Consider the following 10,955-nt stretch of genomic DNA (forward strand, 5'->3'; position numbering starts at 1 on the left):
TGTGTGTGTGTGTATATATGTATGTATATATATATATATATATATATATATATAATCCCTGCTCAGCAGGATTATAAATATATATATATATATATATAATCCCTGCTCAGCAGGATTATAAATATATATACACCTTTTCAGTATATATGCAGCCTCCAAGGTTTTAGTTTAGTGTTTAATCACTTATTCAATAATTAATTCATAGATCTTTTTCATAATATTGTTTTTCTAAATTAATCAGTTAATGAAATCAGTTACTATGTTAAATAACTCATTTTCAATCAGTTATAGTTCTTGTAATTAAATGTATTTATCTGTTACTTTATTTCATTTCATTCACACATACATACATACATATATTGCAATCCTAAGGCAGAGGAAATCAATCAAGACAGTTAACATTAACAGCAGCAAAACAAATGTCAGCAAACATGTTTATTAACTTGCAGTAACACATACTTTTTATAATTTACACAGCAGAATATACACACATTCACACAGAAATCCTTTACATGGATGTCTTATTTCAATTTCAATTAATAAAATAAAAAGGTGACATCACAACTGTCATCTCTGTGACAGCAACATGAACACATGAGGAGGATCTACTAGTTGTGTTATTAGTGAAGCTTTATAATGATGAGCTAATGTAACTGTAACCTGAAGTACAGGATGGTCAAATGCAGATATTACAAATGGACTAATGTCTTAATTCAAAGCTACGATTGCTACAAGGACTTCTTGTTCATAATGAGGTTATTAGAAGTGTAGAACAGCACTGAAGGCCCAGGTATAAAATCCACGGCCCGCCACTGGGTTTGACAGACTGTTTGCTTTGTGTTTTTATGGAGGGTTGGTGAAGTATTGCAGGGTGGGGTTTATCTGGACTTCTGTGTCCTGGCTGTACAATGTTTGTAAAGGAAGTTGTTCTTGCTTGTGTGTGTGACTCGGCACCTCGCTGAAGGCCTCAGGTGTGTGGTGTACGTATGCTTGACTCAGAGCCAAACTGAGGATCTCTGTCTTTTCCTTGTAGAAGCGCAGCTCTATGCCTCGACGGCGAGCCAACACCAGCTCCCTCTGCGCCACCTGCAGCTCCTCCCCGACTCGCCCCGGTGACCTCTGCTCCCGTCCGAGCCAATCCAGAGCCATGCTGCTGCGTATATACTCGTCAAGTCCTCGCTGAGAGTAATAGGAAATCACACTCTGAGGGGGAGGAAAGAATATACGCAATCATCAGAATGTATAGCAGGCATACTGATGCTTTGTTAAAGTTAGCTGAAACCAGGGATGAGATATGACCTGTACCTGTCGAGAGCACTGCCTTTCCCTCAGAGCCTTCAGTGTCCCGTTCCACTGCAACAACTGGAAAATTGTCATCATCTCCTACAGAGAGAGAGAGAGAGAGAGAGAGAGAGAGAGAGAGAGAGAGAGAGAGAGAGAGAGAGAGAGAGAGAGAGAGAGAGAGAGAGAGAGAGAGAGAGAGAGAGAGAGAGAGAGAGAGAGAGAGAGAGAGAGAGAGAGAGAGACTTGAATAACAAACCCAAACATCCAGCTCTGTGTACATAGGTCTGACAAAGATGACATATTATGAGGGCATTTCTTGAGCTCACACCTTAGCTGTGGATGATTGGTTTGAAAAGATATTGTAAATCTTTACGCACCATGTAGCTTTCACCCTGATTTATAAAACACTGTCTAACTGACCAGCTGCCATGCGTTAAAAGCTGGTGACATTAGTGTTAAACAGAGAAGGTCTATACATGAACTGAAATTGACCTAATGAGACCCAGATGGAAAGCACAACACACAAGTTGTCCGGGGTTGAAGTCCATGTTGTATCTGCTGGTCTGTTTACTCTGTTTCCAGCTTTGCATCCACCCTGAGCTACTTATTTATGAGTCTGTATGACTTCCAACACCTCCTGGACTGACTGCATGTATAGATTATCTGAAGCACAGACAGCAAATACCTTATCACTGGTGCTGTGTGTGCAGAGATGTTAATGTATGTGTGTGAATACATTTCATTGTGTGTATGTGTATGTACAGGTGTGCACGTACGGAGGTGTGTATATTACTTGGAAGCTCTTTAGCAGGAATGATAATGGACCCATTTCCTCCCGCTAATAACCCCCTTTCTACAGACTTCTGCTTATTTACACAAAGGTAGACATATTGGCATGGGAATAAATGAGCAAAACTATTCTGGGGGGTGGGGGGGGGGGGGGGGGTAATGATAACAATGGAGGGTGGAATAACCCCCCAGTGGTTGTGCTTCTTGTCATGTTTGTCTTAATAATTCCTAATTGTGTAAAATGATACTGCTTTAATTGGGGTCCAATTATAAATACACAATTTCAGATCCCTTAGTGGCAAAGTACCCCTTCACAAAGCCTGAATCCTTTGAAGTAAATAGATATTTCACGCAATTACCACATGATTTATGAGCACAGCTAGAAGAAAAATAGGCCATGGCTTTATGTTTTACCTGAAACTCCAGCATTGTCTTTCTTACGTAGGAGCGGAGCAGCACACTGTAGGTTCCTATGCTGGTGCTTGAGTCACAAGCATCTTCTATAGAGACCTTTACAGAGACAACAGTGCAGGTCAACATTCATGTTGCGACTACATTCTTGTAATAAAAGGGAAATAAAGCGCGTTTGCACCGTATGCACTCATACTCACAGCACTGTCTGTGGCCGCCTGCTGCAAACTGTGACTGATGAACTGAGGGTTGATGCGTCGACACGGCAGCTCGTTCACAAGTGAGTTCATCAGAGCCACACGAGCTGCATCCCTCCGAGCTTCTGCCTGAGTCTCGCACACCTGCGGATGAGGAGATCATGAACATAAAGGGTTAAAGTGCAAAAAGAAAGGGGAACAAGATGTGAAACTTTGTCACTTCAAACAGAGGTTTATGGGTCTGCTGATGCATGTGAGCCTGGGGTTGACTGATTTGAGTGAACAAGTTGGGTCTATAAATGGGCGCCCGCTCTTAGTTCAATTATGATGATTTTACACTTCATTACAGCTAATCATGGGATCAGACCTCAATTCATCAATGAGATTAGAACACAAGAGGCATTCACAGATAACCAATCACATGCCTTCTCTGAGCAGGGGGTTGCTGTCCGGGTCACAATGAGCCCATTGAGAGGCATTGTTGGATTTAAACAGCACAGCATCAATTTAAATAAACCTTCAAAGTGTGTGTGACTGTGTGTTTATCGACATTAAATGACCTTCAAGTGTTGCTTGTAAGCTCTTACCTCTGACGGGGAAGTTGACGTAAGACAACAAATACTTTTGGTCAGAAAATTAACAGTTTGTGTGAACCAGGGGCTATTTTATTATTTTATAATTTAGTTGAGATCTAGTCTGTGTTGCTGCAGCAAAAAGAAGAGAAGCAATTGCAGATTAAACAGCATTATTACTACGTATGTAAGCGTAGTAAATAACAGTTCATTTGAAACTACAGCCACACTAAACGTTTATATAGTAAAACAAACTAAGTGATGTGTTGGTTATTACATTTACAACTGATGCCTTCATGCTCTGCAATTTCACCATCAAGAGAGAAACATCACCTGCGTCATGTATTGATGCTAACTTGTAGTTGATTTTTGGTCAAATACATGGAGGACAACCTGCCAGGCAGCACAGATGATGATAGACACACCTTATAGTTACCAAAGCAGCTTCCTCCTGGCAGGGTGACATAGCAGACATATGGAGGACCAGGGGACGGTGCAGACTCGTACAGCAGCAAGCTCTCCGTGTGGGTGGCTGCGTCCCCAACAGAACCATCTGATTCACTGGAGGAACCATTCAACCGACCTGTCTGCCTCTGCTCCCAGAAGTTATGGAGCATGGCCACTACATTCACTGCACACATATAACAAGGACACATGTCAAAGGGAAGACGGATTCACTTTCATTTGTAAAATATTTTGATAACTCTTCTGTGTTATCGTCCCAAGGTTTCTTTGGTTTCGCTCTGAGTAAACCTGTAAGAATACGTGTAAATGTTAACATAAATATAGAAGCCAGACATCTGTAAATCAGCATTCCCAGACAGTGTTTATTGAAGTAGAATTAGTGGCTGTAAGTGGTACCCCATAAGTTATACAAATCAGCATTTTGTAACGCTTTGAGCTGATTTTGACCCTGAAAAAAGTTTCCTGCGTCCTTCACTTTGTGCCAAACTATTGGCTGCAGCTCAGTCTATGGCAGCAGGGATACGAAGACTGACACTTGTTGGAGGAATACTTTGCAGGAATATAACAAAGTAATGAGAAAACAATTGGTTACAACAGTTGTAACAATTTGATTATTTTATCTAAAACAAACTGATATGTCCATTTCCTGTTGAAACTCCTCAGTTACTCACAGTCTTTGGTGCTGGTGTCCGTCTCACTCTGTGAAAGGTATGACATGATGCTCTCCTCCACCTCCACTTCGCTCATCTTTACCCGGTGTTTGCTTCCACAGCTGCCTCAAATACAATCAGTCCACTTTTCTCATCAAAATTATCCATCAAAACAGCACACATGACACTAGAAATGAGCAGCCACGTCCGCCATCACAGCTCAGGATGGGAACATCATGAGGAATAAACTCAAAATCTGAAAGCCCCTCTACTCTCCTTTTCTCCCCATCTCCTCCTCCCCTGTGTGAACATCCCACCAGGGTTTCTTTTTTGAATCGGACCACCTTTGTCACCCTCGCTGCCAATTAGCTCAGGGGGCCCCTCACTCTTTCTACACACACACACACAGAGGTGCAGAGCTGGAATGCTGAGCCCCTCCCCTCGGGCCATGCAGCTGGCTAATCCCTGAACAGAGTCGGACAGTTAAAGACCTGCACAAAGTTGCCAAGTTAAACCACAGATGGCACAATGTGCCACCTTGAGGAACAGGAATAATATGAATTTGTGGAAGGTATATTGCTTGATGCTTCTTTTTATATGAAATACCCGCAGTGCCCACCGTGTTAGGGACAATTCCACCCAACATGAAGTGTATAAGATGTGTGGGGGTGGGATACTTTTGACTTCACACACTAATTTGAGACCACGGAGCCCAGGCTCTGAGCTCCATTCACCCTCTTCAATATGAATGCCCTTTGTTAAGGTCTGAATTCACCCGCTCTCTGAAAGCCTCTTACATATAAATGAACCAAATTCTGAGAAAGAAGTGGTTTCTTAGCGCCTAAGTCCTCTGCTTTCTCTTATTTGACATGTCAGTTGAGTTGTGTCAGTCTCACAGAGTATGCGTGCCCATTTCATGCTGAATGTGTTGGTGTGTTTTGGAGCATGTATGTTGCCACATGCTTCTATCAATCTCTACTTTTCTGATTGGATGCTGGGAGGGTGGAGATAGCGATCTATTCAAACTACAATAATAGTAGGGAGATCTTTGAACCCTGGGAGTTGAGAATAAACAAGCTTTTCATGAACTTGCATTCCGTTTGATTCTTAAAGCCACACTCACATTAGTCACCCAGTCAGCAGTATACCCAAAATAAACTTAATATACTTCATTCGGGAACACTCTCGTCATAGATTTTTAACCATTAACAAATGGAAATAGTTAAACTTGGCGCTGATGGCTCCGCTCTTAAAATGCTCACTGGATTTAGCCAAGCAGCTACCAAGCCAAAACAGTGAGCACCATGCATGACCCCCCCCCCCCCCCCCCCCCCCCGGGTAAACAGGAATGAGCCCGAAGTAAACTTTGAATACATTTCAACCATTTGCTATGCAAAATGAACTCTGATCTAAAAAAGGGTGGAGGCTGGAGTGGAGCAGGCAAAGCTTTGCCAGCAGTATGGTCTGTCATAGCTTAGACGTAGAAAGGATCAGTGAGGAGGGAGTTATTTAAATGAACCTCCTTGAGGTGAGAGTGGGCTGTGATTGGCGTGTGGCCGATTGGAAGCAATGATTCAATCGGCTGGCTGGCAGTTACAGCATATGATGTCCTGTCAGAAATTGTTTTAAATTTCCTCACTTGTTAAACCATTCTTTTGAATAAACACAGAAAACACATCAACGGTAATTTGAATGGTTTAATTATGAATCATATAGCTTCATTATAAGGAGTACGTTTAACATGGTAGTTAATTACAGTTCAGATAGAAAAACAGCTTTACTTCTTGATGTGTGTTGATCTGCTGAATGCACAGTTTTCGCTCTTCTCTCGTGTATTTCACACAGCAGTACGGAGCAGTTGAGGTGTTGCAGAGACACTCTTGCTGTGTTGTTGTTGTTTTTCAACTCTTCAGACAAAAGGAGCAGAGGGACCATACATCATGCATGTTAACCAGAAGAAAAAAAAACATGTTGACACAAATTCAGTCTGTCCATCTCTGCAGTTATCCCCAGAAGGAGGCGCCATCCAGACTAGATGTGATGTTCTCTTGGTTCTCTCTCCTGGATTTGGTCACCAAGTTGGCTTCTCCTTTATGCAGACGTCTCCTCTGTGCAGCCTTCTGCTGTTTGCTGAGCTGCGCCCGCACCTTCTGACGGACTACCTCCTGCGGGACACACAATGATAACGACAGCTGGTTACTACAGATGAATGTACTCACTGTCTGTCTCTGCAAGGCAGGCAAAGCAGTATGTCGACATTTTGTTTCTGCTTCGAGCCAGCCGTCAAATTCTTTGACAAACTGCAACACCGTGTGAAAGCTCTTCAGCAGCACCTACAGGACATTTCAGCTCTTGTCAAAACTGATTACTAGGATTGCTACGCCTAGTGAAGTGTCCAAACATTCATTGATCACCTTAGAGTGTTTGTATTGTGTAATGGTACTGTATTAGTGTATGGCGCTCTCATCTTGACCCTTGAATAATACACGTAACTGCAGACAGCTGTGTGTGTGTGTGTCTGTGTTTTTCTTACCGGTGGTATTGTGGAGCAGCCCCCTATGCTGCCCATTGTACCCTCACTGTCTGTCCTCAGCCTCCGGTGTTCTGGCAAGTGGAGACTGTCTGAGTCTCTGCAGGAGAAAACACACAAAAAAACCAAATGCTATTATGGTACAACAAAAACACAGTAAATCACTGTTGGGGTATAATTTGCATGTTTTTAACATCCGTGCTAAATTTGATGCAAATTGTGCTATATATGAAATGATTTGGTGGTTCTGTACCACAGTGTGGCGTATTTAAACATTATGTCATCTTACATGTTTTTCATGTTGGATTACGATAACTCCCTACTGTGCTTACCTGAAGGGTTTGAACTCTTTGTTGGAGGCAGAAAGTTCTGCCAGCTCTGGACACTCATCCTCTGCCTCATTCAACTCTTCCTCCAAGTCCTTATCTGGCTCTTCATCACTTCTTGCAGTAGATGTCGTCTCAGTCTCTTTTTGTTCTTCCCCCTTTTCACTCTTGTTCTCTTCATTTTGGACGTCTGCATGCGAGTCGCTAACTTTCAGACCTTCCAGTTCCAGCATTGCATGCTTATATTTCTCCATGTCCACACTCTCTTCTTCTTTTTCTACCTCCTCGTCTGTTTCCTCTTCGTCATCGCCCTCTTCATCATCATCATCGTCCTCTTCATCATCGTCGTCCTCTCCCTCGGGTCCAGCTGGGTGCAGCAATGCAGCATCTCTCTGCAGGTCTTTGGTGAAGCCGCTAGCTGAGACTTCCACATCCAGAGAACAAGAGCGGCTGTAGGAACAAACAGTGACAACAAAAGATCATTTAAGACTTGCTTTCCAAATAACGATAAGATAAAACAATTATCAATGCAAAATGTGATTTTTCTAAACACTTGGGAAAATGTTGAACAAGTTGTTTAAAATAACACAGAGCAGACAACATGAGGTTTTTCCATCACACATCTAAAATGAACACCAAGACTATTTTCTTTGTATATCAGGAGTTTTATTGCAACTGAACATAACCATGCGTAGTTACCTGACGTCTTTGAAGGTTGGGAAGAGCTCGCTTTCGTAATTGTATCGTCTGGCAAAGAAATCTCTGATACATTTAACATCTCTGTCAAAATACCTATAATCAAAGATAGAAAAAGTGAACAACGGATTCATCTTTATGTCTGTTTCATAAAGCTTAGGTGTTCATTCATTTTCAATTGTATAACTCAGACACCAACCATTCAGCATTAAAATGTGTGGTGGACACCATTTGAGGGAAGTCGATCATAGTTATGTGGTCCTGGTCGTCCAGCATAAGGTTGAACTCGTTAAAGTCTCCGTGAATCAGGCCGTGATTGGCCAGTTTGACTATGAGCTCCATGAACTCATTGTACAGGGAACCTGGGTCCTCCAGCTTATGCACCTGACACCTGAAAGACAACAATACACTCTAAATCACATAAGGAACAGAGAGTAGGAAGTGTACGCTATTGCTATCACTAAAGCATTATACAAAGCAAGAAAGGATGGCTTGTTTACATACAATGGATATCCGTTGATGAGCTCCATCACGACAGCATGTCTGTTATAGTCCACAGGTTTAGGAACAGGAAAGCCCCGATCATACAATACCTGAAAAATTAGAAGACATTTTAGTAATTGCTGGTGACCTTTTCTTTCTAGTCCACATAACTTTCTCTGATTTGTTCCGTTACCTTCATGTAGGCATACTCCTTCATGGCAGACAGGCGAGAGAGGTAGAGCCAGGACATGTTCTTCCTGTGTTGGTGGTAATCTCTCTTGTTCTTCAGGTTCCTGAAGGAGGTACGGCCTAATCTGTGAAGCTTCAGAGCGTACTGCTCGTCGTTTGGACTCGCCACGATATATATATCTACAGGAAGTGAGCGCAAACAAACATTTCTATGAACAACAGAGTTTCTGACGTTGTCCAAGCAGCTTGGGAAACTGACGGAGAACAGAAGTCATTTACATCAACAACAAGGGAAACGTTGTACAAACTACTGGCTTTTGAAACTCTACAGTTAGATGGACTTCTCAGTATTCCTTTATAGTTATTAAGGGAAAAAAAAAACAACTTATATCCTGATTTTTACAGAGATTTGTACAATAAATAATTAAATCACAAAAAGGCTGATTATAGTTCAATATTATGCAATATTGTCTGTTAGAGGAAACATGTTTTTATGCAATGATTTGATTTGATTTTTATACATTTGATTTCATTTTAAGTGTTAGGCCTACTATTTAGAAACTAGTGTGCATTTCTCTGGGATGAAGTCTAAATATTCAACGCTTTGCTTGTGTGAATAGTTATGATATACTACTGGCCATATCAATAGATAAAGAACTATTATCATGCCACGGATTTTGACAGAATCTCACATGCCAAGCGAGAGGTGGCTATGTGAACACATGCAGACTATGTACTACGTATGCAACTTTTTTCTTACCTGACTCTTTACCCACACCCATCTGGTTGCCAACTGAAATGATAACTTCTCTGGAGCACAAGGTCTTCAGAGCCAAGTAGTCATATCCTCCATTGTTCAGCCTGTAACCCTGCACAGCTGAAATCCACACACACATGCCACATTACAAATATGACCTAGATGTACTATGTCCACCAAGACTAGTGAGGTTCAGCGAGCATTCCTGTGTATTTTCTCACCTTTGGAGCGTTCATAGGCCACGAGTTTGTGTTTGACAAGCTCTCTGAGGACCTTGTTGCAGCCGCCATGTTTGAGGCTAGCAATGGAGGACAGGAGACTCACTGGAACAATCTCATGGTTCTTCATCCCCATCTCAACCTGTGTGCAGGAAAGTTCACAGGAAGAACCAGAATTAGATCAGAGTGATTTAAATCTAAGCCTGCTAGCAGAAATAGTGCTGCAGAGCTGAATTGACATGAAATGAGCACCGCTTGATGAGAGCATGGGCTGGGATTTTAAATATAACAATATGATGACATAACTTCGAAGAGGCATTTGACTGATTTTACTCTGAGGTTAGTTTAACGGTCATAGGGAGCGCTACTGTGAATGTGGAACAGTGGCATAAAGTCATCTGTGACTAGTGATACAAAGTCTTTATAGTTCAAATGACCTGTTACTGTGCAGCTAGCGTAAGCAAGGAAACAATGTCTACTTGGTTTGTCCAACACAAACGGCTGAAAGCTAAGCTAACCTTATCTGTAGCTTAACTTATATACAGTCTCAGTTTGGAACACATTTTGGCGCAGAATGAGGAGAGCTGAGGATGTTGTCCCCCATCACTTAACACTACAGTGAAATAGGAAGGGTTCCTCTACGGCCAGTATGGACAAGAGGAATACCGACTACCGATTCAAGGTACATGGGCAAGCAAGTATTGTTTTAAGATGGGCTTCAAAGTGTGAACCTCTGTCAGCTCTCTACAATGACAACACTGACGAAATTTCACTCACCGCAACGGTGACATGCACAGGCTAACTCAAGCTAGCAGACGCTAACTCAGCTGGGACGGAGCAGTTAACGGTTAGCTTAGCTAACGTTAGCTAGCTAGCTACTTACCGCTGTGAGGACTCGGAAGTCATCTCGAGATAAGTATCTCAACACCACGACATTCAGCTTCCCCATGTTTCAACCCGTTAACAAACGATACGTGTGTTTGAAAAAGTACTACTATTACTTTTAGGGCTTAGTCGTCCACATGTTTAGTAAACACACGTGCAAGTCGGAAGTTCAGGGAACTGGAAAACGTCACTTCCGATTTACGTTCGATGACGTCATCCTGACACACTCGTACCCGGTATTTTTAACACAATACAACACACATCATTTTACACAACCTATGATAATAAATGTTTGAGCGTAAGCATGAAGTAATAATACAACACATAGCATCAGCATCATGTGTAGTAGTGGGACATTTACCATCATCTAGCGGTAAAGTGGTGAGTTTAAGTACTTCCGCCTGTGCTTTTATTTTGGAAAGCTGTTTTAACATTTATTAGCTGGCTAGATTCATTACTGATATCTGCAACATCATTTTGCCTAGTTAAAGCTCTAATTCAAG

General features: G+C 42.0%; 2 protein-coding genes across 2 annotated transcripts; both read right to left on the reverse strand.

Moving 5' to 3' along the window:
• Window positions 1-843: 843 nt before the first annotated feature.
• On the reverse strand, window positions 844-4,465 carry LOC306697132 (protein limb expression 1-like; the record flags this gene model as incomplete). Its single annotated transcript, XM_079160884.1, has 6 exons — window positions 844-1,203; window positions 1,306-1,383; window positions 2,488-2,583; window positions 2,685-2,825; window positions 3,679-3,884; window positions 4,390-4,465. 6 exons carry the CDS (start codon window positions 4,463-4,465, stop codon window positions 844-846), a joined length of 957 nt encoding a protein of 318 aa, XP_079017010.1.
• A 1,592-nt stretch (window positions 4,466-6,057) lies between these two features.
• riok2 (RIO kinase 2 (yeast)) lies at window positions 6,058-10,609 on the reverse strand. The gene is made up of 10 exons (XM_079161165.1): window positions 10,451-10,609; window positions 9,571-9,709; window positions 9,353-9,469; window positions 8,597-8,772; window positions 8,425-8,513; window positions 8,120-8,311; window positions 7,924-8,016; window positions 7,231-7,674; window positions 6,902-6,998; window positions 6,058-6,533 (listed from the first exon to the last, which is right to left on the reverse strand). The coding sequence occupies exons 1-10, from the start codon at window positions 10,514-10,516 to the stop codon at window positions 6,372-6,374; spliced, it is 1,575 nt and encodes a 524-aa protein (XP_079017291.1). The 5' UTR covers window positions 10,517-10,609; the 3' UTR covers window positions 6,058-6,371.
• Between the last annotated feature and the right edge of the window lie 346 nt (window positions 10,610-10,955).

The sequence above is a fragment of the Pholis gunnellus genome (assembly GCF_910591455.1).
Source record: "Pholis gunnellus genome assembly, chromosome: 6".
NCBI classification, from domain to species: domain Eukaryota; kingdom Metazoa; phylum Chordata; class Actinopteri; order Perciformes; family Pholidae; genus Pholis; species Pholis gunnellus.

Coding starts and splice junctions, on each gene's coding strand:
- riok2 (XM_079161165.1), bottom strand. CDS start 10,516: ATGGGGAAGCTGAATGTCGTGGTGTTGAGATACTTATCTCGAGATGAC. Junction 8,773..9,352: donor GGGTGTGGGTAAAGAGTCAG/GTAAGAAAAAAG, acceptor CACTTCCTGTAG/ATATATATATCGTGGCGAGT. Junction 8,312..8,424: donor CTCATCAACGGATATCCATT/GTATGTAAACAA, acceptor GTTGTCTTTCAG/GTGTCAGGTGCATAAGCTGG.